The 25,516-nt window shown below is 37.7% G+C and overlaps 1 protein-coding gene across 1 annotated transcript; it reads left to right on the top strand.

Moving 5' to 3' along the window:
- The first annotated feature begins 11,672 nt into the window (after positions 1 to 11,672).
- On the top strand, positions 11,673 to 12,338 carry LOC129561818 (coiled-coil domain-containing protein 28A-like). The gene is given in 2 exon segments (XM_088836063.1): positions 11,673 to 11,754; positions 11,757 to 12,338. Coding segments are annotated over 2 exon segments (552 nt in total). The 5' UTR covers positions 11,673 to 11,687; the 3' UTR covers positions 12,242 to 12,338.
- Positions 12,339 to 25,516: the final 13,178 nt, after the last annotated feature.

The raw sequence follows: 25,516 nt of genomic DNA, 5'->3' as shown, positions 1-25,516 counted from the left end.
CAGAGAAAGGAACTATTATTTTGAAGATGTAGATGTCTTACACCAAACAACATACACATATGCGGCTGGATCCCATTAACAACTAGAAATGAAAACTTGCATGATCTGGGACCCTCTCCATTTCTTCAGTTCTTTTCTGCAAATGTGCTTCTTTACTTTCCCCATGTGATGGTGTGTTCTAAGTCATGTCTGACTCTTTGTGGCCCTATGGACTGCAACCTGCCAGGCTCCTTCATCCATGGAATTTTCCAAGCAAGAATATTAGAGTGGGTTGCAATTTCCTTCTCCAGGGGAAAATCCCAAACCAGGGATTGAACCTGTGTCTCCAGCATTGAGGGGTGTTTTAACCACTAAGCCACTTGAAAATTCTTACTTTCCCCATATATAAATATTATTCTTATGTTACTGTGATACACAATGTAAAGAACATGAATTCCAGCAAGTATTTAAATTTTTATCATTCATTTGTACCCAGAACACAAATCCAGATCATACTTTCTCTCTAATAATCCATAGTAATAAACACTTTATTATTGACTATGACTAATTTATCAGTTTTGTTAGGGTATTTTATGTCAGATCAATTTCATGGCCGCAGTCACCATCTGCAGTGATTTTGAAGCCCCCAAAAATAAAGTCAGCCACTGTTTCCACTGTTTCCCCATCTATTGGCCAGGAAGTGATGGGACAAGATGCCATGATCTTAGTTTTCGAATGTTGAGCTTTAAGCCAAATTTTTCACTTTCCTAACTCATTTTCATCAAGAGGCTCTTTGGTTCTTCTTTGCTTTCTGCCATAAGGGTGGTATCATCTCTGTGAATGAGGTTATTGATATTTCTCCCAGCAATCTTGATTCCAGCTTGTGCTTCTTCCAGCCCAGCGTCTCTCATGATGTACTCTGCATTTAAGTTAAATAAGCAGGGTGACAATATACAGCATTGACGTACTCCTTTTCCTATTTGGAACCAGTCTGTTGTTCCATGTCCAGTTCTAACTGTTGCTTCCTGAACTGCATAAGGGTTTCTCAAGAGGCAGGTAAGGTGGTCTGGTATTCCCATCTCTTTCAGAATTTTCCACAATTTGTTGTGATCTAAACAGTCAAAGGATTTGGCATAGCCAATAAAGCAGAAATTGATATTTTTCTGGAACTCTCTTGCTTTTTCCATGATCCAACGGATGTTGACAATTTGATCTCTGGTTCTTCTGCCTTTTCTAAAAACAGCTTGAACATCTGGAATTTCATGGTTCATGTATTGTTGAAGCCTGGCTTGGAGGATTTTGAGCATTACTTTGCTAGCGTGTGAAATGAGTGCAATTGTGCAGTAGTTTGACCATTCTTTGGCATTGTCTTTCTTTGGGATTTGAATGAAAACTGATCATTTCCAATCCTGTGGTCACTGCTGAGTTTTCCAAATTTGCTAGCATATTGAATTCAGCACTTTCACAGCATCATCTTTTAGAATTTGACGTAGCTCAACTGGAATTCCATCACCTCCACTAGCTTTGTTTGTAGTGACACTTCTTAAGGCCCATTTGACTTCACACTGTAAGATATATGGCTCTAGGTGAGTGATAACACCATCGTGATTATCTGGGTTGTGAAGATCTTTTTTTATATAGTAACTCTGTATTCTTGCCACCTCTCCTTAATATCCTTTGCTTCTGTTAGGATACCACTTCTGTCCTTTATTGAGCCCATCTTTGCATGAAATGTTCCCTTTGTATCTCTAATTTTCATGAAGAGATTTCTAGTCTTTCCAATTCTATTGTTTTCCCCTGTTTCTTTGCATTGATCACTGAGGAAGGCTTTCTTATCTCTCCTTGCTTTTCTTTAGAACTGTGCATTCAAATGGGTATATCTTTCCTTTTCTTCTTTGCTTTTGTCTTCTCTTCTTTTTACAGCTATTTGTAAGTCCTCCTCAGACAGCCGTTTTACCTTTTTCCATTTCTTTTCCTTGGGGATGCTCTTGCTCCCTATCTCCTATACAATGTCATGAACCTCTCAATAGTTCATCAGGCACTCTGTATATTATATCTAGTCCCTTAAATCTATTTCTAACTTCTACTGTATAATCTTAAGGGATTTGATTTAGGTTATACGTGAATGGTCTAGTGGTTTTCCCTAACTTCTTCAATTTATGTCTGACTTTGTCAATAAGGAGTTCATGGTATGAGCCACAGTCAGCTCCTGGTCTTGTTTTTGCTGACTGTATATAACTTCTCCATCTTCAGCTGCAGAGAATATAATCAATCTGATTTTGGTGTTGACAATCTGGTGATGATCACATGTAGAGTTTTCTCTTGTGTTTTTGGAATAGAGTGTTTGCTATGACCAGTGTGTTCTCCTCACAAAACTCTATTAGCCTTTGCCCTGCTTCATTCTGTACCCCAAGGCCAAATTTGCCTGTTACTCCAGCTGTTTTTTGACTTCCTACTTTTGCATTCCAGTCCCCTGTAATGAAGAAGACATCTTTTTGGGGTGTTAATTCTAAAAGGTCTTGTAGGTCTTCATAGAACTGTTCAACTTCAGCTTCTTCAGCATTAGTGGTCAGAGCATAGACTTGGATTACCGTGGTATTGAATGGTTTGCCTTGGAAATGAACAGAGATCATTCTTTCAGTTTTGATATTGCATCCAAGTACTGCATTTTGGACTCTCTTGTTGACTATGATGGCTACTCTATTTCTTCTAAGAGAGTCTTGCCACAATAGTACATATAATATTCATCTTAATTAAATTCACCCATTCCAGATGGTGACTGCAGCCATGAAATTAAAAAATGCTTACTACTTGGAAGAAAAGCTATGACCAACCTCGGCAGCATATTAAAAAGCAGAGACAACAAAGATCCATCTAGTCAAGGCTATGGTTTTTCCATTAGTCATGTATGGATGTGAGAGTTGGACTATAAAGAAAGCTGAGCACCAAAGAATTGATGCTTTTGTATTGTGTTGTTGGAGAAGACTCTTGAGAGTATCTTGGACTGCAAGGAGATCGAACCAGTCCATCTTAAAGGAAATCAGTCCTGAATATTCACTGGAAGGACTGCGGCTGAAGCTGAGACTCCAATAATTTGGCCACCTGATTTGAAGAACTGACTCATTAGAAAAGACCCTGATTCTGGGAAAGACTGAGGGCAGGATGAGAAAGGGTTGCCAGAGGATGAGATGGTTGGGTGGTATCATTGACTCGGTGGACATGAGTTTCAGTAAGCTCCAGGAGTCGGTGATGGACACGGAGGCCTGGAGTGCTGCAGTCCATGGGGTCACAAAGATTCAGACACAACACGATGACTTAACTGAACTGAACTGATGTTAGATCAAAATCTGTGTTCTGGACACAATTTATATTTTGAGACTTTTTTGCTGAAATCCATGAGAAAAAGGAATAGAACGTTAGTGAAAATGCCAGTTCCCAGAACAAAATATGTATATGAGCAGGACCCTATGGGGCCTTCCCAGGACAGTTCTCCCCTTATACTCTGCTTGCGCCTTGTTTGTGAAATGGTTTAGTCTCCTAGAACTTCCCTGAGTTTCAAAGAGCAGATCCAAACAGTTACTACCTAGAAAGTGATAGAAGACAGAAACAAAGGAATAGCAAGCCCAACAGAATTTCTTCCATGATTGTTAGCTTAAGCTAATGCTTTTACTTATGACCCCAAACTATCCATATAGTGTCCTGTTAATTCAACCAGCTGGCCCAAAGTGGGCTTAAAGTTGATGACACAGGGAGGGTCAATTATAACAGAAACTCTCCTGAACCATCTTGAAAGCTCTAAGAATAAAATGCATCAACAATTGATTTTGCTTTCTCCTAGAAAGATGACAAGACCATGCTTTACTAGTTTGCTTTGCATGAACACAGAGTTCAATCTCAGTCATCAATGACACATGGAGTCACAAGACTGAGTTGGGGAATCTGCAACTGAGATCATAGAGGAAGGTGAAATCACAAAGAGTCCCATTGTCATTATGCCTTTTTTGCCTTTAAAAACTTTGTTCCCCTGGCCAGCCAGCAAGATTTGAGATAAGCCTATGTCTCCCATCTCCCAGGTTGGTGCCCACAACTTGGATGTTTCAATTTGTTTGGCTTTACTGTGCATCAGACACACAAATGTGAGTCTGACAACTATATGTCAAGAAAAGCCTATTTACTTCACAACAATCTATCTGTAATTTTAAATATATATTATTATCCTTGATTTTATTATAAATTTTTGAGTATCAATTATCTATGTAAATACTACTTAAGCAAAAATTTATGACCTAGGATTCCTTTTCTCTAACCATATCTAAAAATAATTTCAATTTATGTATCAAATAAAACCTAAAAGGAGCTTCTTCATATACTATATATTCTGAAAATTATTATAGAAGTCGATAATTATCTGATGTGTTAAACTTTTTTTATTTTTTTGCATATATGTAGGATGAGATGGTCAGAAAGTATCACTGACTCAATAGACATAATTTTGAGCAAACTCTAGGAGATAGTGAAGGACAGGGAAGCCTGATGTGCTGCAGTTCATGAGGTTGCAAAAAAATGGACATGACTTAGTGACTGAACAACAAAAACAAATTATATTGAATTATAAAGCCTTATGCTTTTTATGGTTGGCTAAATAAGTTTATTTCAAAACTAGTTAATGGGATATAAATTGCTCTTTCCCTTTCTTTAATAGCTGAACTGTTATAAGTTAGAAATAATTTTTCAATATACAAAAAATATCACAAAGTATATGGAACAAACTAGAGATAGCACATCTTAGACTGCTTTTATATTTATCCCATGTACCAGCTATTCCAATGACAAACTAGATTGCACTTTATGAATTTTACTGTCTGATTGGTACAGGCAGACTAACCATATGGTATCTTCATAAACTATTAAAATCATTCAAATGTGTTGTATAAATGATACATTCACTCCTCTGTATGACTGATCTTGGATTCTAATTGGCCATGTTTTTCATGATGAAAAACATGTACAACTAAATGGGTGAAACAGATTGGAATTCAAATAGGGCACACTAAACTGTACTATAAAACTATGGACCTGAAATCAGTTTAAAGATTAATTAAATTAGTATTAAAAGGAGTTTTCTTAACATTTCCACATTTGCATTTTATAATAAAATAGGCACCTTGCAAATACTGGCTGATTTTAAAATTCTTAGAAGATTAATCTAGTAGGAAATAAGTAACCTTATTATCAAATAAGTAGGCCCAAATTAAACTCATTTCATTGCAATATACAAATAAATATTGCATTTTTGAAATGTACTGCTCTTTATTGAGGCAAGAATATCAAGGATATGTGATATAAGTATTGAGACTTTGAAAGTAAAACAGAGCATTTTTGAAGCAGTAACATTATGCTGAATTTATACTTTCTACATTTCTTTATAAATTTAAGTGAAATTTAATTAGGCCGTCAAGTAGGCTTATTATATTCGTTAGCATAAGTACTTGTTTAGTACTTGATTAGTATAGTATTTATTTTTCTTGTGAGTATCTTACAGAGAAAATAATGGAATCTTTTTTTAATATAAAGAATTTTTACAAGTACCCATTACATATTCATTCAATGAATAGAAAGGTAAAACAATAAGGAATAAAGTATTGTCAGGGGGCGGGAGAAGGGGACGACAGAGAATGAGATGGCTGGATGGCATCACCGACTCTATGGACATGAGTTTGGGTGAACTCCGGGAATTGGTGATGGACAGGGAGGCCTGGCGTGCTGTGATTCATGGGGTCGCAGAGAGTCAGACACGACTGAGCGACTGAACTGAACTCAGTACAACCTTTGAAATCAAATTGTAAACCACAAGATGGAGCTGGAATTTCATTTTCTATGAAAAGTGAATGAAAATTGACTCAAGTCATATTTTCAAACTATATGCAAGTAGCAGCAGGCAATTAATATGATTTTTAAAACATGATATAAGATTATGTGTATTAAATAAGTATTCACAAACCTTCAGTAATGAAATTCTTATTGTTTAAAATATGACTCTACATTGTATCTGTAAAATCTATGAAATTACATTCATAATAGTCTATGTTTAAATTTTTATAAAAATAAATCTACTTTATAAAATAAAAAGAAAATATATGATAAGTCAGTCTGTAAAGTATTTGTGGAAGTGACTGCTAAGCTGTTTCCAAATAACAAAGTGATATTCATTTTGGAAAAGTAATTTCTTTTTGCTTATTGTCATTCTTTTTTAAAAAATTATTTTTAATTGCAGGATAAATGCTTTACATTGAAGTAGGAAATGGCAACCCATTTCAGTATTCCTGCCTGGAAAACTCCAACATCATGGACAGAGGAGCCTGGCAGGCCTCAGTCCCTGTGGTTGCAAAGAGTCGGACACAATGGAGTGACTGAGCACACACAATTACTTTACGATGTTGTGTTGGTTTCTGCCACACGACAAAGTGAATCAGCCTTAAGCATACATATGTCCCCTCCCTCCTAAACCTCCCTCCCAAACCTCCCTCCCATTCCCTACCCCGAAAAGCACATTTTAATCATGATACTAGAGATGATCATTTATACATTCCTGTGTGTGTGTGTGTTTGTACACCTTTCTGGTGGCTCAGATAGTATAGAATCTGCCTGCAATGCAGGAGACCTGGGTCCAGTCTCTGGGTTGGGAAGATCCCCTGGAAAAGGGAATTATGAAACAGTCCAGTATTCTTGCCTAGAGAATTTCATGGACAGAAGAGCCTGGTGGGCTATATTCCATGGGGTCACACAGAGTTGGAGATGACTGAACATGTGTATATGCATACACATCAACAAACACACTTAAATATGTATATAGATGCTATATGCATATATATATGCTATATGTATGTATATGCTCAGTTATGTTTGACTGCAAAATCAATATTTTGTAATATTCAATAACATTCCTTTCACTGTATTATCTGTTTTCCTATCTTTGGTATTTGTATCCAATGAGACAAATTCACTTTCTTCAACTTACACTTGGGAAATATTGTCTAGATTTTTGGTTTGACTTCCATCCCTAGTAAGACGCCGTAGTAAACTCATCTTAACCACAGCAAACCCTCAAAACACTGCTAGAATAACAATATACTTTTTAGCAGTATATTAGCAATAAAATTGTTGGTCAATATTTTATTTATGGGTTTTTAACAAAACACTGAATGTAGATAGCCAGACAAAGAATCAAAATCATTTTTATATAAATTTTAAATAATTTAAATTTTAAATTCAAATTATTATATTGAGCTGAGATTTCTGTCTTCTGTTTAAATTAATATCATATATTACTCAGCAGGAATATACGCTGCCAGAGGGATTATACTTCATTGCTTAAGAGAATTTAACACTTCCGATATATGCCAGTAAATCTACTGCGATATGGATATTTAAAAACTATCTTCCTATCAGTTTAAAACTGGGTCAGAATTTCTCCTTTACATATAATCTGCATATAATATATCAAAAAAATAGTCTAATAACATTGAAAGAAGCTATGTGTTCAGAAAATTTTATGAATATCCCTAAAGCAGTATAATCTATCTAATCAGCGCTTAGCACCACTATAGAGCGCGGAGAAACTTCTAGGACATTTCATGGTTCATATTTTTGTTCCAGTCCCTCCAGTGTTATCTCAGTTACATCCTTTTTAATAACTATAATAGTCTGTTTCAGTCTGATCCTTTATGAGAAAATTACTTCAACATAAAATAATCTAAAAAAAAAGAGCTAATTTTGGACGGTAATTTAAAATACATTTACATAGTGAAACTGTTAGCATCTTAGGAAGACTGTCTGATAGAAACATCTCCTAAAATAGTGAGGGGTGGGAATTCCTTGAGTCCAGTGGTTAGGACTAAGCACTTTTACTTAGTGGCCCAGGTTCAATCCCTGGTTGGGGAATTGAAAAAAAAAAAAAAAACCCAGATAAGGGGTGAGTTTAGTGTACTTTTATTATACTGGATTAATTCTTTGGATAATCCATTCATCCGTGTGGAACTTAGATGAGACTGGTCATACTATAGAGGAGAAAAATATGAATACCCATCTCAAATACACACACTTCTTTTGAACTACAAGATAGTTTTGCTCCAGTACTTCAAAATGCATGCATTTTGAAGAAAGGCATCCAAAGTCAGTGCTCTGGGACAACCCAGAGGGATAGGGTGGGGAGGGAGGTGGGAGGGGGGCAGTCAGGATGTGCGGGACATATGTGGCCGATTCATGCTGATTTATAGCAAAAACCATCACAATATTGTAAACTAACTGTCTTCCAGTTAGAATAAATAAATTAATTAAAAATAAAATGCATAAATTTTACCAAGAAAGGAGATCTGACAAGGGAGGCTATAACAGTGATAGTTTCTATGTAGTTTCAACCTAAAATATATAAAGCCATGCCAAAGGTTAATGATTCACCCTTCAAAGCTGGAATCTATATAAGAAGGAAAGAGCTTCTAAGGTATCAAAAGAGATTAAGGAATCCTAGAATATTACAGATGGTAGAGATATCAAGGATAATGTCCTCTTAATTTATAAGCAGTTTCATTTCCAAAGATGTTTCTAATTAGTTAACAGTGACTGAATCAAACGCTATATAGATTAATTCAGACTTAACTATAAGAAGTGATTCAAATTATAAATAAATATATTGTTTAAAAAAGTTGCTGCATACTTGCAATACAGCTGCTGCTGCTGCTGCTAAGTCACTTCAGTTGTGTCCGACTCTGTGCGACCCTATAGACGGCAGCCCACCAGGCTCCCCCGTCCCTGGGATTCTCCAGGCAAGAACACTGGAGTGGGTTGCCATTTCCTTCTCCAATGCATGAAAGTGAAAAGTGAAAGTGAAGTTGCTCAGTCGTGACCGACTCTTCGCAACCCCATGGACTGCAGAGTACCAGGCTCGTCCGCCCATGGTATTTTCCAGGCAAGAGTACTGGAGTGGGTTGCTATTGCCTTCTCTGATATAACAAAGCTATAGCAATCCAAATAGTAAGGCATCAGCATAAAAACTTGCACAATACCAATGAAACAGAAGAGAAAGTCCAGAAACAAACACACATGCATATGGTCAATTAACTTATGACCAGAAAGTAAAACATATACAATGGGAAAAGAACAGTCTCTTCAATTAATTGAAAAATTTGACAGGAACATGAAAAAGAATGAAACTACACTTCTCTCTTACACCATACCCCAAAAAACTCTCAACAGTGGATTAAACTTTTAAATGTAAAACCTGAAAACATAAAATTCATAGAGGAAAACACAGGAGGTGCTCTCCTTGACATCAGTCTTGGCAATATTTTTTTTTTGGGAGGGTTGACATTAAAAATAAAGGCAACAAAGGCAAAAATGAAACGTGGGATGACACCAAACTAGAAAGGTTCTGCACAGCAAAGGAAGTGGTCATCAAATTTAAGGCAACACACAGAATAGCAGAAAATAATATACAAGGTATACATACAATTCAACAACAAAAAATAAAATAAAAAATAACCCAATTGAAAAGTGGGCAAAGCAACTGAATAGATATTTTTCTAAAGAAGACAAACAGATGTCTGACAGCTAACATGAAAAGGTTTTCAATAGTTTACTAAGGTTTTCAAAGATTTACTAATCATTAGGGAGATGCAAATGAGAACAACAATAAGCTATCACCTCATACCTATTCAGATATCTATTATCAAAATGGCAAGAGGTAACAAATGCTGGCAAGGATGTAGGGAAAAGGCAGTAGGTGTGCACTTAACATGGATGTGAACTAGTATGGCCACTAAGGAAAATGATGGTGATGGCAACTTATACGGCAGAATTAGTTAGGCAGTGAATACTGCTTCAATATTTTGCAGGGCATTTTGTAATACCCTGTCAGGTAGAATTTTTTTAATGTAACAGCATAAGTAAATATTACCATCCTGTGCAAATAACTAACTAGTTACATGGATTATAAAAGTCAGAAATTGTGACATGCAGTCAATCTTTGCATTAGGCTGGGCCTGTTTAGATGGCACAAGTGTTAAAGAAGCCACCGACCAGTGCAGGAGTCATAAGAGATGTAGGTTTGATCCCTGGGTCAGGAAGATCCCTGTGAGGAGGGCATGGCAACCCACTCCAGTATTCTTGCCTGGAGAATCCCGTGGACAGAGTAGCCTGGTAGGCTACAGTTCACAGGGTCGCAAAGAGTCAGACATGACTGAAGCAACTTAGCATACACACATGAACCTGTATTATCTCATTTGGTAGTTAATTGATTAATCTCATTTTAAAAATAGGCATGCTGACAATAATGAAGAGGATTGCAAAAACAGGAAGATTTGAGACAGAGGTTTTTGAGATTTACAAATTCTGCTTGTAGTAGTATGTTTCTAAATTTCAGAGACATGTATTATATCCAAATCAAGGGGTACATATATCTTTAAATGTCATCTATATTTAAGTTTTCCAATTTTCTCCTAATTCTGTGGATGTATGCAAGTTGTCTATACCTGTGTAGCATTTTGTTAATCTCAAGTTTCCCACTCAGTCATGTATTTCCTCTGCCCTAAAGGAACAGTCAACAGAGTTTCAGTATTAAATCTACTATTTACAAACTAGTTTAATGGCATCATAAAAACACTCACAAAATAGCATTAAAGGTCAGCAATAAACTGGCTAAATCTTCTTGCCTTTAAAATATATCAGTGACCAGCATATCCCCAAAAGCTCTGAGTTTGAAAATTAGCTGCTGAGCATGCACTGCAGTTAATTTTCATAGCTGTTTAAATATGATGCATCAGCAACATAATAAACCATACCCTTGCATAATAAACCCCACTTTGTTGCAAATCAGTAGGCAGTAGGGCTGTATAAAGTGAAACTAAATACATGGAAACTGTAAGATACCTATGAATAGACAGAGCATACAGACATCACAAAGGTAACTAAACCTTTTCTGATATGAATGCTGGAGCAAACTGGAAATAGCCGTCTCTATAAAACAAATAAAACAAACATTTTCAAAAGTTTACTAATCATTAGGGAGATGCAAATGAGAACAACAATAAGCTATCACCTCATAAGTTTTATAGTCTATAAATAAAACAAATATAACACAATCTGTTAAACAGGACTTAGATAATAGGAGTCCAACTCTGTCATATGGTTGTTTCCTTGGTAATCAGACAATAGAATAAGAACACCTTAAATAATCTAAACTGAAAACACCTCAAATCATAACTTTAAAAATGTTTTTGGATGCTCGTCGAACGTACAGTTGAAGGCAGCTTAAGGGAAGCAATGTGATGCCAGCGCCCTAGAAGGGAGCCGCACAGGTGGTACAGGAAGAGGCGGGGCGCCCGCCTGGGGCGCGGAGGCGCTGCCGCCTACATCACTTCCGTAAACAAAGAGCACTGCGGAGGCGCCAGGCCCGGGATGTGACCCCGGCTCGAGCTGCAGCGGTAGCATCGGCGGCTGCGGCGGTGGCGGCAGCGGCCCCGGGGTCTTTGCAGGGTGAAGAGAACCACCATCCCCTTTCTCCTCAGGATTTGAAATAGCTCAATTGGAATTCCATCACCTCCACTAGCTTTGTTCGTCGTGATGCTCTCTAAGGCCCACTTGACTTCACATTCCAAGATGTCTGGTTCCAGGTCATAAGAAGCTGGCCTGGGTGCAATCAGGAACTTAAAACAATGGAGGAGCGCAAAGTGAAGAGAAGAAGTCCTAAGTCTTTTAGTGCCCACTCTACTCAGGTTGTTAATACCAAAAAAATGCCGTTCCAGTTAGTAAAAGCACGGGGTTTTCAAATCCTGCATCCCAGTCAACTTCACAGCGACCAAAGTTAAAAAGAGTGACGAAAGAAAAGGCCAGACCTCAGGGTGGAGAAGGCAGAGGTGCCCAGTCAACCCCGATCCAGCACTCATTCCTCACTGATGTCTCTGACGTCCAAGAAATGGAGAGGGGCCTCCTCAGCCTTTTAAATGACTTCCACTCTGGAAAACTCCAAGCATTCGGAAATGAATGTTCCATTGAACAGATGGAACATGTTCGGGGAATGCAGGAGAAATTAGCTCGCTTGAACTTGGAGCTCTATGGGGAGTTAGAGGAACTTCCTGAGGATAAGAGAAAAGCAGCCAGTGACTCTAATCTGGAGAGGCTTCTGTCTGATCTAGAAGAATTGAATTCTTCCATACAAAAACTCCATTTGCCAGATGCACAAGATGTTCCAAATACTTCCACCAGCTAAAATGAAACTCAGTTGCTTTCTCGTGGTTTGAAGAAAAGCAGCACTCTTTACTTCTCCAGCCGAATCCAGTAGCAGAATCATCTTCCACAATAAGGAATTAAAGTGCAAATACAGTGATTGCTTTCATATGCTGCTTTTAGTAAACTTGACTTGCCATAATTCACCTAACTGGAGGTCTAGGCCTTGTTGAAGGCTTAATCAGGAAATGTGATACAAAGCTTTTGCTGCTATGCTTAATATTGTTGCCTTATGGGTTTATACTTGAAATGCACTGTGCTAAATGTTGTTGATGGGGCTGAAGGATTTATCCTTCCTGAGCTCATCAGACTTATTCCACTGTTGATAAGTTGATGATGCACAGGCTTTTTGTGGCAGCCCAGCTTCAGTTTACATTAAACAATCAGTACACACACCTGGTGTGTTTTCCAGTGGCCAGTGACAACAAAATGTTGAATGAATATTTGTGAAATTTGCTATTTTTAATAAAGTGATTGTTTTAAATTAAAAAAAAATGTTTTTGTACCTAAATATTTACTAATACACAATAACAAAATTCAATTTAAATAACATCCAGGGGTAATTTTAAAACATGATAAGAAAGTCATCTTATACTAGTATCATCAGATTATTCCAGAAGTAGTAGTCACTCTCTGTTAGTGTTTGTAGATTAGATATCTGATGAATTTAACACACATTTATCTTCTGATCTGATGGAATGCTGAAGCAAATGTCATAAATTTATTGTCATCACTATTACTCTAAGCTTATTATATAACTCAGTCTTCTGAGAAACATTAATATTAAATAATCATTGGAACTGTGGATATAGCACAGAAATAGTTGCCGCTTTTGATAAATATGTTTTCTTAGCATATCTGAATGACTTTAGTGTTTGGTGAAAGACTGGTGAATTTTAAGAGTCTCAAATAAAAGTGAAAGTTGCTCCATCGGTTGGACTTTTTGTAACTCCAGTTCAGTTCCTGGGTGGAGAAGATCTGCTGGAGAAGGGATAAGCTACCCAATCTAGTATTCTTGGTTTTCCCTAATGACTCAGCTGGTAAAGAATCCGCCTGCAATGTGGGAGACCTGGGTTTGATCCCTGAGTTGGGAAGATCCCCTGGCAAAGGGAACAGCTACCCACTCCAGTATTCTGGCCTGGAAAATTCCATGGACTACAGTCCATGGGGTTCCAGAGAGTTGGACATGACTGGTCGACTTTTGGTTCTTCAAATTCACCAATCTTTCACCTAACACTAAAGGCATTCCGATATGCTAAGAACACATGTATATCAAAAGCAGCAACCATTTCTGTGCTATATCCACCATTCCAATGCTGGATAAAGCACCATAATACAAAAGGTCCAGTCACAAGAGTGCCATGTCCTGTTTTAAAATAACCAATTTGGTTGTTTTTTCCCAGTGCTTCCACCTACTCAGTGGTATAATATATAACGACAATAATATTTCCCAATTGCTGCAGTCTACACAAAGGAAAACAAAGGGAATGCTGTTAATCTGTAGTGTTTATTTGTTCCTTAATTAATTTTAAACTTTTAATTTTAAACTTTTATCTCAGGCTCTGGTGTGTTCAAGACATTCCAGCAGCTTGAGGTACTTTGATTTTATGTCTTGGCAATAACTGATCTACATACTTCCTTCCACTGAGATTACTTTTTTCTTTTTAATATTGTTTTGTAAATGTACTCTTATGTAGGCTATTAAGCTGAATTACTTCAATTTATATGGGTCGTAATATGACAATGCTATTTCTCAGTAAAAATTAATTGAATCACATTTATTTGCTAGACTTTAATTGATTGCCTAGTTCTTGGAGGTTACTATGCCAGATGACAGGGAGGTGTGCACATATGTATGTGTATGACCCTAACAAAGTGAATTCCATTAACTAGTCTTGTCTTGTAGAAATCTGTGCTGTTTAGCAGAAACTACACATAGATTACTTCTGTTTTCATCATACTAACATTATGGTATAAATGTTATCTTTCTATTGAATATGATAAAGTAGAGAATTAAGTAACATATCCAAAGTTAATTTGCAAAGCAAACAATCAACACAAAGGAATAAAAACAAAACATACAATCAAACAAAACAAAGCCCCAGATACACTATGAAAGTAGAAACTTGAAGGAAAAATCTACTAAGTCAGTCATGTAGTTGTGCACTTAATTGCCAGTCCTGTGAGAGATCAAGTGTACTGAATAAGAAAATAAATATTTTTTATCTTGACATTTTAGATAAAGCCGCACAATTAGGAAAAATAGGCAATTAGCTCCTCCTTACCCCAAAGAGAGTGCTATGGAACTGCAATTCAGAACTTCTGTGCTTATAGTAAAGTGATCAAACAGAAAACTTTTAACTCTCACCTCACTACAAGATTCAGCCCACATAAAGAAAAAACTGTAATTTCAAAAGAAAGTTCTGTATTTTGTGAGTTCCCCTGAGTTTTCTCCTTCCTGAACATTGGTTAAAGTGAGGATAGCACAATGGTATATGCTTTTAGAGAAATTTCTTATCTAGAAGAACAGGAGTCTGTCATGGCTTTTCCCTCTTGGACTACTAGAGAGCTAGAAGAATCAGACAGTCACATCCTTATTATTATAGACTTACTATCAATAATTAAAAGTTAAATAGAAGTACATCTCTATTTTCCCCTAGGGATTATGCAGCTATTATGCTACTGGGGGTGGTAGGAAATTATTAATTAAAACATATAAAAAAAGCTAAAATGAAGTATTTTCTGGAAAGTGGGTAACAAGCAATTCTAAATTACAGACCGTTTTTTTTTTTTTTAGGGCAATTTACACTAGATGCTATAACAACGTGATCACAATTTAGTAGCTTAACAGAATAAAGGTGTGTTTAGTTTTTATTGTGTCGGTGTGTTCAGGTATGCTTCCTCTGGTAATACTGTAGTTTTTACTCATTCTGGATTTTGGAACCATTACCTTTATAATATCTACAGACAAACTGAGGTCTTACACTCTCCTCCCTCTCTCCATCAGCTGGCAAAAAAAAGAGAATATGAGAAAGGGAGGAAAAAAATTCACATAACATTTCATGATATGTCATGCCAGTGAGGTAGTAATACATTATAATTATCCATATTCCATTAGAAATTTGAACTCTTAATAAAATATGTTAACTTCCTTAGGCAAATATCTTGCATGCTATGACAAAGTTTATCTAACCATATAGAATTCATGTCCACGGGCCACCTCATGCGACGAGTTGACTCACTGGAAAAGACTCTGATGCTGGGAGGGATTAGGGGTGGGAGGAGACGGGGACGAGAGAGAATGGGATGGCTGGATGGCATCACCGACTCGATGAACATGAGTTTGAGTAAACTCCGGGAGTTGATGATGGACAGGAAGGCCTGGCGTGCTGTGATTCATGGGGTTGCAAAGAGTCAGACACGACTGAGCGACTGAACTGAACTGAACTGAATACCAACTTTTTAAAACGTTGCATGATTTGCTGCATTCACATTTAATTATAATAATAGTAGTCACAGTTAACACTGATTTTATTATTTTTTATGTATCAGGTGTTAGGCTGAGAGCCTTACACATTTAAGTTGAGATCAAATCTTATGAAGGCACAAATGAGTGAGCACAAATCAAGTGAGAACGGCAACTGGCATTCACACTCAGATCTGCTTATCTTCAGAGCCAGTGTTCTCAATCACTACAATAAAGTGAATTGAAATATGAAACTAAGAATAGACTTTCTCAGGTTGGTGTGCTGTAAATAATCAAACAAATTAAGTATTACAGAAAGCATGCTGTGCTGGTTACTGGCTACTCTCCAATGGCAGGGCTCTCCTTTTTTTTTGTCAGGCTACCTGACCTGCCTCTTGAGAAACCTGTATGCAGGTCAGGAAGCAACAGTTAGAACTGGACATGGAACAACAGACTGGTTCCAAATAGGCAAAGGAGTACGTCAAGGCTTTATATTGTCATCCTGCTTATTTAACTTCTATGCAGAGTACATCATGAGGAATGCTGGGCTGGAAGAAGCACAAGCTGGAATCAAGATTGCTGGGAGAAATATCAATAACCTCAGATATGCAGATGACACCACCCTTATGGCAGAAAGTGAAGAGGAACTAAAGAGCCTCTTGATGAAAGCGAAAGAGAGTGAAAAAGATGGCTTAAGGATCAACATTCAGAAAACTAAGATCCTGGCATCTGGTCCCATCACTTCATGGGAAATAGATGGGGAAACAATGGAAACAGTGTCAGACTTTATTTTTTGGGCTCCAAAATCACTGCAGATGGTGACTGTAGCCATGAAATTGAAAGACGCTCACTACTTGGAAGGAAAGTTATGACCAACCTAGACAACATATTAAAAAGCAGAGACATTACTTTCCCAACAAATATCCGTCTAGTCAAGGATATGGTTTTTCCAGTAGTCATGTATGGATGTGAGAGTTGGAGTATAAAGAAAGATGAGCGACAAATAATTGATGCTTTTGAACTGTGGTGTTGGAGAAGACTCTTGAGAGTCCCTTGGACTGCAAGGATATCCAACCAGTCCATCCTAAAGGAGACCAGTCCTGGGTGTTCATTGGAAGGACTGATGCTGAAGCTGAAACTCCAATCCTTTGGCCACCTGATGCGAAGAGCTGACTCATTGGAAAGGTTCCTGATGCTGGCAAAGACTGAGGGCAGGAGGAGAAGGGGACGACAGAGGATGAGATGGTTGGATGGCATCACCGACTCAATGGACATGGGTTTGGGTGGACTCTGGGAGTTGGTGATGGACAGGGAAGCCTGGAGTGCTGTGGTTCATGGGGTCTCAAAGAGTCGGACATGACTGAGCAACTGAACTGAACTGAATGCTTTATATACTCTGTGTCCAAATCCAGGTTCCCTCAAAATAGATGCAGGGAAAGAGATTTGCATATACAAAGTTCATTAGAAAGGAGGATATGGGGAGGAGAGAGGTGGAAGGGGTGTTCAAGAAGGGGAACACATGTACACCTGGGGCGGATTCATGTCAATGTATGGCAAAACCAACCAATATAATATTGTAAAGTAATTAGCCTCCAATAAAAAAAAATACAAAAAAAAAGTATATTTTAGCAACACTATTTATGAGAGAATGTTGAAAGCCAGGTGGAACAGAGAAAAGCAGAACTTTGACGTAATTACAAGTTGGACTGTGAAGCTGAAAGGGCTTTCAGAATTGTTTCATTGGAGCCCAGAGGTACAAGATTTTACAACTTCCTATCAGCCAGACCATGGACAGTGGTACACATCCAACAGGAATGTTTAAATGAGATTACTTTGTTTCACAAAGGGCAAGTTCCAGAAGAAGAATCTTTGAGTTCACAGCAGTCAACACTCCAGAGATGTAGGAAACACACAGCAGCATCCACTATGAAACTGGTTGGTGGCACTTCAGGGACTCTGAGGAGTCACTGGTTCTTATGTCTCAATGCAGAAAGAATTCAGCAAGAGGCAAAGTGGTAGATAAGACATGATTTCTTATAACAGGATGCTTGTGAGGCTTACAAGTGGGTGGGGGAGAGGGTGCTGTGTCTCACAAACTTAGTGGGCTATAGATTTATAATCAAAGGAAAAGTTGGGAGGGGGAGGAGAGCACTTTCTTCCTCATTCTTGAGAAACATCGAACTTTCAACATCAGTTCCTCCTCCATGTTAGACAGGGGAGTTTCTTGTCCCTACAAGGTGAAGCCAGGATTGTCAATGGGTTATCACTTCCATGGTCATGTCCCAAGTCAATTAATTTGAGTCAATTAAAAGAATGAGTCTCATTTAATCAAACAATTCCTTAAAAGGGACAAGGTCTTTCCTGAAAGAAGATCTGAATCATAAGAGAAATTCTGCTGCTGGACTTAAATTATTAAGCTGCTATGTTTTAAGATGGCCTCTGAAAGGGGCCAAGTGGAAGAAAGCTGAGAGTGCCCTCTAGGAACAGAGTAGTTTCCAGCTGGCATTGACTGAGCAAGGAAGAGATAAGAACAGCAACTATAAGAAAATTAAATCTGCCAACAATCTGAGGGAGTTTGGCATGGACCTTCCATGTAATTTTTTGTAATTTTCTCTAACTAAGCTTCTAGATAAAAGCCAGTCAACTAACACTGTGATTTCAGCCTCTGACACCCTGAGCAGCATACCCAGTTTTAGTATCTTAGTGTCCTAACGCACAGAAATTGCAATGACAATTTTTCATTGTTTTAATTTACTAAATTTCAGGTAATTAGACAGATGAAATACTAATACAAGAGAAAGGCAGACTCTAAGTTTTAAATCCATATTCTTATAATTTGAAGATTTCATATTAACTCTCTATTATGGATTTATATACATGGTAACATTAATATAAATAAAACTGAAGGAATTAAATTGTAGTCAGTACATCAGTAAAATAATGTTGCTAATGCTCAAGACAGAAAGTCTTTGTTATTAACTAACTCTGTGATAAGACTATAAGTGTCTCACAAGGAATACATTTCTATGCAAAATTGATATAATCATACTACAGAAAACGTAACATACAGTAGACTAATATCTATAGCCTGTGCCCTTTAAAATCCCCTCCAGGTCCCTTCCTTGCAATTTACAAATGTAAATGTAGTATGTTAATTTTGAAATTTTCATTATGTTGGAACAAACTCTGGAGGAAATTTTACATTGCAAATATAAATATGACTGAAAAAGTAGATCAAAACTTTTTGTTTATTGTTAATTCTTTATATTTGGACAATATCTACCACTATTTTTATCTCTTTTAGCCCAATCTTCAGTTAAGCTCACATTTACCATGTTTTTGTGTCCCCAGCATGCCATGCTGTTCTATACTGCTTTGCCTTTCATTGCAATGTGCTCTTTGTCTTCTGCCACTAATTTGCTTAGAAGAATACTATTCTTCCTTTATAAACTTCCTCACAAGCCAACTGAATTATTTATGCTAGTTAACTTCACTTGGTATTCTGTTTTAACAATTTGCTTTCATACAGAACAAAAAATCTGCCCGAGAAGGATATGTGGATAAGTGATTTATAAAAGGTAGAAGCTCAAAACTGCTTTCTGAATAAAATGGTGAAATTATTTATGTGTTATTAATGATATTCAGTCACAAACAATTCCCATTTAGTGAAGTAATTTACCACTATTAAATCAATATTTTGCCCACTAAAACAGCATTCTTTAACATATTGGATTTAAAATGTTTCATTTTGTTGTAGTTTTATTATCTTAACATTTCTGTTGTATTGAATCCTTCAAGAAAAGATGTATCCTTCAAGGTTTATGTTGCCTCTTTTTAAACAACTTGTTGCTTAAAGACTTTAAGGAAAGTTTTTAACTCACTATCATTATTACAATGCCAATTTTATAATTCTTTGAGAAACCCTTTGGCAATTACTAAGTTATTGGATCGTGGGTGTTCATTGGAGGGACTGATGCTAAAGCTGAAACTGCAGTACTTTGGCCACCTCATGCGACGAGTTGACTCACTGGAAAAGACTCTGATGCTGGGAAATGTTGGGGGCGGGAGGAGAAGGGGACGACAGAGGATGAGATGGCTGGATAGCCTCACCAACTCGATGGACATGAGTTTGAGTGAATTCTGGGGGTTGGTGATGGACAGGGAGGCCTGGCGTGCTGTGATTCATGGGGTTACTAAGGGTCGGACATGACTGAGCGACTTCACTTTCACTTTCACACATTGAAGAAGGAAATGGCAACCCACTCCAGTGTTCTTGCCTGGAGAATCCCAGGGACTGGGGAGCCTGGTGGGCTTCCGTCTATGGGGTCACACAGAGTCGGACATGACTGAAGTAACTTAGCAGCAGCAGCAAGACAAAGAGAAACTTGAACACAGTAAAAGAAAGTGGAATACATAATATTGCATTGAAAATTCTGTAGCTGGTATAGTAAACTAATAATATAAAGATTATGATCTGTAGACTGAGGATGTACAAGCAATCCAGTTTTGCAAACAAAGAATGCATTCATACAATCTTTTATGTTTAGCTATATAGCTACATTTTCAGTGCTCTTTATTTTACACATATATTTGAGTTACTGTTGTCCATCCATTTTAACCTAAAGGACTCATTTAGTATTTTTATTTGCAACTCATTCATCCTGTATTGAAAAACAACTAATAATGTAACAACTATAAAACGTGATTGAAGAACATACATGAATAAATATATAATTTGTATGAAAATTAGAGTACAAAGGAGGGGGAGTGGAGCTATATAAGTTTTGTATATTACCTTTACTAAGTTGGTTTCATCCCAAAATGGAGTAAATTGTTAATTATAATTCTCAGAAAACTAGCAAGAAAAAACTAACAATATAAAATAGTGCAAAAAACCTTAATATAATCAAAATGTTGAAAATATCTATTTAACACAAAAGACACAAGTGATGGAGGAAAGGAGAACCAAAAAGATACTAGACATGCAGAAAACAACAAAATGACAGGCATATCCTTTCTTTATGAAGAATTACAATAAGCAAAGAAACTAAATATTCCAGTTCACTTCAGTCGCTCAGTCGTTTACGACACTTTGCGACCACATTGAGCAGCATGCCAGGCTTCCTTGTCCATCACCAACTCCCGAAGCTTACTCAAATTCATATCCATTGCATTGGCGATGCCATCCATCTCATCTTCTGTAGTCCCCTTCCCCTCCTGTCTTCAATCATTCCCAGCATAAGGGTCTTTTCAAATGAGACAGTTCTTCACAGCAGGTGGCCAAAGTATTGGAGTTTCAGCTTTAGCCTCAGTCCTTCCAATGAACACCCAGGACAGATCTCCTTTAGGATGGACTGGATGGATCTCCTTGCAGTCCAAGGGACTCTCAATAGTCTTCTCCAGCACCACACTTCAAAAACATCAGTTCTTCGGGGCTCAACTTTCTTTATAGTCCAACTCTCATATCCATACATGACTACTGGAAAAACCATAGCTTTGACTAGATGGACTTTTGTCGGCAAAGTAATGTCTCTGCTTTTTAATGTGCTGTCTAGGTTGGTCATAGTTTTTCTTCCAAGCAGCAAATGTCTTTTAATTTCATGGCTGCAGTCTCCATCTGCTGTGATTTTGGAGCACCCCAAAATAAAGTCTGTCACTCTTTCCATTCTTTCCCCATCTATTTGCCATGAAGTGATGGGACTGGATCCCATGATCTTAGCTTTTTAATGATGAGTTTTTAAGCCAGCTTTTCACTCTCCTCTTTTATATTTATCAAGAGGCTCTTTAGTTCTTCTTCAATTTCTGCCATAAGGATGGTGTCATTTGCATATCTGAGGTTATTGATATTTCTCCAAGCAATCTTGATTCCAGCTTGCGCTTCATCCAGCCTTGCATTTCACATGATGTAATTTGCATATAAGTTAAATAAGCAGGGTGACAATATACAGCCTTGACATACTCCTTTCTGATTTGGAAGCAGTCTGTTTTTCCATGTGCTGTTTAAACTGTTGTTTCCTGACCTCCAGATTTCTCAGGAGGCAGACCAGGTGGTCTGGTATTCCTATATCCTTAAGAATTTTCAAAAGTTTGTTGTGATCCACGTAGTCAAAGGTTTTGGTGTAGCCGATAAAGCATAAGTAAAGGTTTTCCTGGAACTCTTTTGCTTTTTGATGATCCAACGGATGTTGGCAATTTGATTTCTGGTTCCTCTGCCTTTTCTAAAACCAGCTTGAACATCTAGAATTTCTCAGTTCATGTACTGTTGAAGCCTGGCTTGGGGAATTTTGAGCATTCTTTTGCTATCGTGTAAGATGATTATGTGTCATCTCATAATCATAATGTGTGATATGCAATTATGTGGTAGTTTGAACATTCTTTGGCATTGCCTTTCGTTGGGACTGGAATGAACACTGCCCTTTTCCAGTCCGTGACCACTGTTGAGTTTTCCAAATTTGCTGCCATGTAGAGTCTAGCACTTTTACAGCATCATCTTTTAGGATTTGCAATAGCTCAACTGGAATTCCATCACCTCCACTCGCTTCGTTTTTAGTTATGCTTCCTAAGGCCCACCTTGACTTTGCATTCCAGGATGGCTGGCACTAGGTGAGTGATCATACCATCGTGGTTGTCTGGGTCCTGAAGATCTTTTTTGTATAGTTTTTCCTTGTATTCTTACCACCTTTTCTTAATATCTTCTGCTTCTCTTAGGTCCATACCATTTCTGTCCTTTACTGAGCCCATCTATGCATGAAATGTTCCCTGTGTATCTCTAATTTTCTTGAAAAGCTCTCTAGTCTCTTCCATTCTATCCGTTCCATTCTGTTCCATCGCTCAGTCGTGTCCGACTCTTTGCGACCCGTGGACTGTAGCCTACCAGGCTTCTCCATCCATGGGATTCTCCAGGCAAGAATACTGGAGTGGGTTACCATTTCCTTCTCCAGGGGATCTTCCCGACCCAGGGATTGAATCCGGGTCTCCCGCATTGGAGGTAGACGCTTTAACCTCTGAGCCACCAGGGAAGCCCTCTATAGTTTTCCTCTATTTTTTCCATTGATCATTGAGAAAGTCTTTCTTATCTCTCCTTGCTATTTTTGAAACTCTGCATTCAAATGAGTATATCTTTCCTTTTCTCCTTTGTCTTTAACTTCTCTGCTTTTCTCAGCTATTTGTAAGGCCTCCACAGACAATCATTTTGCCTTTTTTGCATTTATTTATTTTGGGCATGTTTTTGTTGAAAGTCTTCAGTACAATGTTACAAACCTCTGTGCATAATTCTTCAGCACTCTGTCTATCAGATCTAATCCAAAAAAATGGAGAGACAAAGCCAAAGCAAAAACACCACCCAGATATGGCTGTGACTGATGATGGAAGTAAAATCTGATGTCTTAAAGAGCAATATTGCATAGGAAACTGGAATGTTATGAATGTCTATGAATTAAGGCAAAATGGAAGAAGTCAACAGGAGATGGCACAACAGAATCAGACACGACTGAGTGACTGAACTGAACAGAAGATGGCAAGAGTGAACATGTACATTTTAGGTATAAGTTCAGTTCAGTCTCTCAGTCATGTCTGACTCTGAGTTCCCATGAACTGCAGCACACCAGGCCTCCCAGTCCATCACCAACTCCTGGAGTACACCCAAACCCATGGCTGTTGAGTCAGTGATGCAACCCAAACATCTCATCCTCTATCATCCCCTTCTCCTCCTGCCCTCAATCTTTCCCAGTATCAGGGTCTTTTCAAATGAGTCAGTTCTTCACATCAGGTGGCCAAAGTATTGGAGTTTTCAGCTTCAACATCAGTCCTTACAATGAATATTCAGGACTGATCTCCTTTAGGATAGACTGGTTGGATCTCCTTGCAGTCCAAGGACTCTCAAGAGTCTTCTTCAACACCACAGTTAAAAAGCATCAATTCTTTGGCTATCAGCTTTCTTTTTAGTCCAACTCTCACATCCATACATAAAAATGGACTGGACTTGGTCAATTTAAGTCAGAAGACCATTGTATCTACTACCATTGGCAAGTATCCCTTAGAAGAAGAAATGGAGTAACCCTCATTGTCAACAAAAGAGTCCAAAGTGCAGTACTTGGATGCAATCTCAAGAACGACAGAATTATCTCTGTCCATTTACAAGACAAACCATTCAGCATCACAGTAATCCAAGTCTATGCCCATACTAGTCATGCTGAAGAAGCTGACATTGAACGGTTCTATGAAGACCTACAAGAGCTTCTAGAAATAACACCTCCCAAAAGATGTCCTTTTAATTATAGGAGACTGGAATGTAAAAGTAGGAAGTCAAGAAACACCTGGAGTAACAGGCAAATTTGGCCTTGGAGTACAGAATGAATCAGAGCAAAGGTTAATAGAGTTTTGCCAGGAGAACACACTGGTCAAAGTAAACACCCTCTTCCAACAACAGAAGAGAAGACTCTACACCAAAATCAGATTGATTATATTCTTTGCAGCCAAAGATGGGGAAGCTCTATACAGTCAGCAAAAACAAGACCAGAAGCTGATTGTAGCTCAGATCATGAACTCCTTATTGCCAAATTCAGACTTCAATTGAAGAAAGTGGGGGAAACGACTAGATCATTCAGGTATGACCTAAATCAAATCCCTTATGATTATTCGGTAGAAGTGACAAATAGATACAAGGGATTAGATCTGGTAGACAGACTGCCTGAAGAACTATGGATAGAGGTTTGAAACATTGTACAGGTACCTGTGATCAAAACCATGCCCAAGAAAAATAAATATTCCTGTTAAAAGGCAGCAAAATGAAAATACAACCCTCAGATTGGGAGAAAATATTTGCAAAGTATGTGACTGATAAGAGATTAGTATCCAAAATTTACAAACAGCTTTTGATGCTTCTTTTTAGGCCAGAATACTGGAGTGGGTAGCCTTTCCCTTCTCCAGGGGATCTTCCCAACTCAGGGATCGAACCCAGGTCTCCCATATAGCAGGCAGATTCTTTACCAACATAGCTATCAGGGGAAAACTTTTGATGCATCAAATCAAACAGAACCTTAAAAGCATCAAAACAAACAGCTGACTAAAAAATGGGCAGGTCTGAAAGAGGACACACAGATGGCCAACAGGCACATGAAAAGATGTCCAAGATCACTAGTTATTAGAGAAATGCAAACCAAAACTATAATGAGATATAAACTTACACCAGTCAGAATGGCTATCACCAAAAAGTCCACAAATAAATACTGGAGAGGGTGTGAAGACACAGGAACGCTCCTGCACTGTTGATGGAAATGTAAATTGGTACAACCACTTCAGAAAACAGTATGGAGGTTCCTTAAAAAAATAAAAAATAAAAACAACTAGAAACAGAGCTACCATATGACTCTGCAATCCCACTTCTGCTCACAAATATACAGAGGAAAAACGTGATCCAAAAGGATACATACGCCCTGATGTTCATTGCAGCATTGTTTCCATTACCCAACATCTGGAAGCAAACTAAATGTCCAAGGTCCATCGACAGAGGAATGGATAAAGAAGATATGATACATATATAGAATGGAATATCATTAGCCATTAAAAAGAATGAAATAATGCCTTTGCAGAAACACGGATGGACCTAGAGAGTGTCATACTGAGCTAAGTAAGTCACAGAGAACAAATATCATATGATATCCCTTATATGTGGAATTTAAAAATAAATTATACAAATGAACTTACAAAGGAGAAAGAGACTCACAGACTTAAAAAATGAATTTACAGTTGTCGAGGATAAGGGATAGTTAGACTATGGGAAGGTCATATACA

Source organism: Moschus berezovskii, chromosome 5 (genome assembly GCF_049115385.1).
Source record: "Moschus berezovskii isolate FMDL1 chromosome 5, NW_MosBer_1.0, whole genome shotgun sequence".
In the NCBI taxonomy this organism is placed as follows: Eukaryota; Metazoa; Chordata; class Mammalia; order Artiodactyla; family Moschidae; genus Moschus; species Moschus berezovskii.
This window is presented reverse-complemented; position numbering and strand designations above follow the sequence as displayed.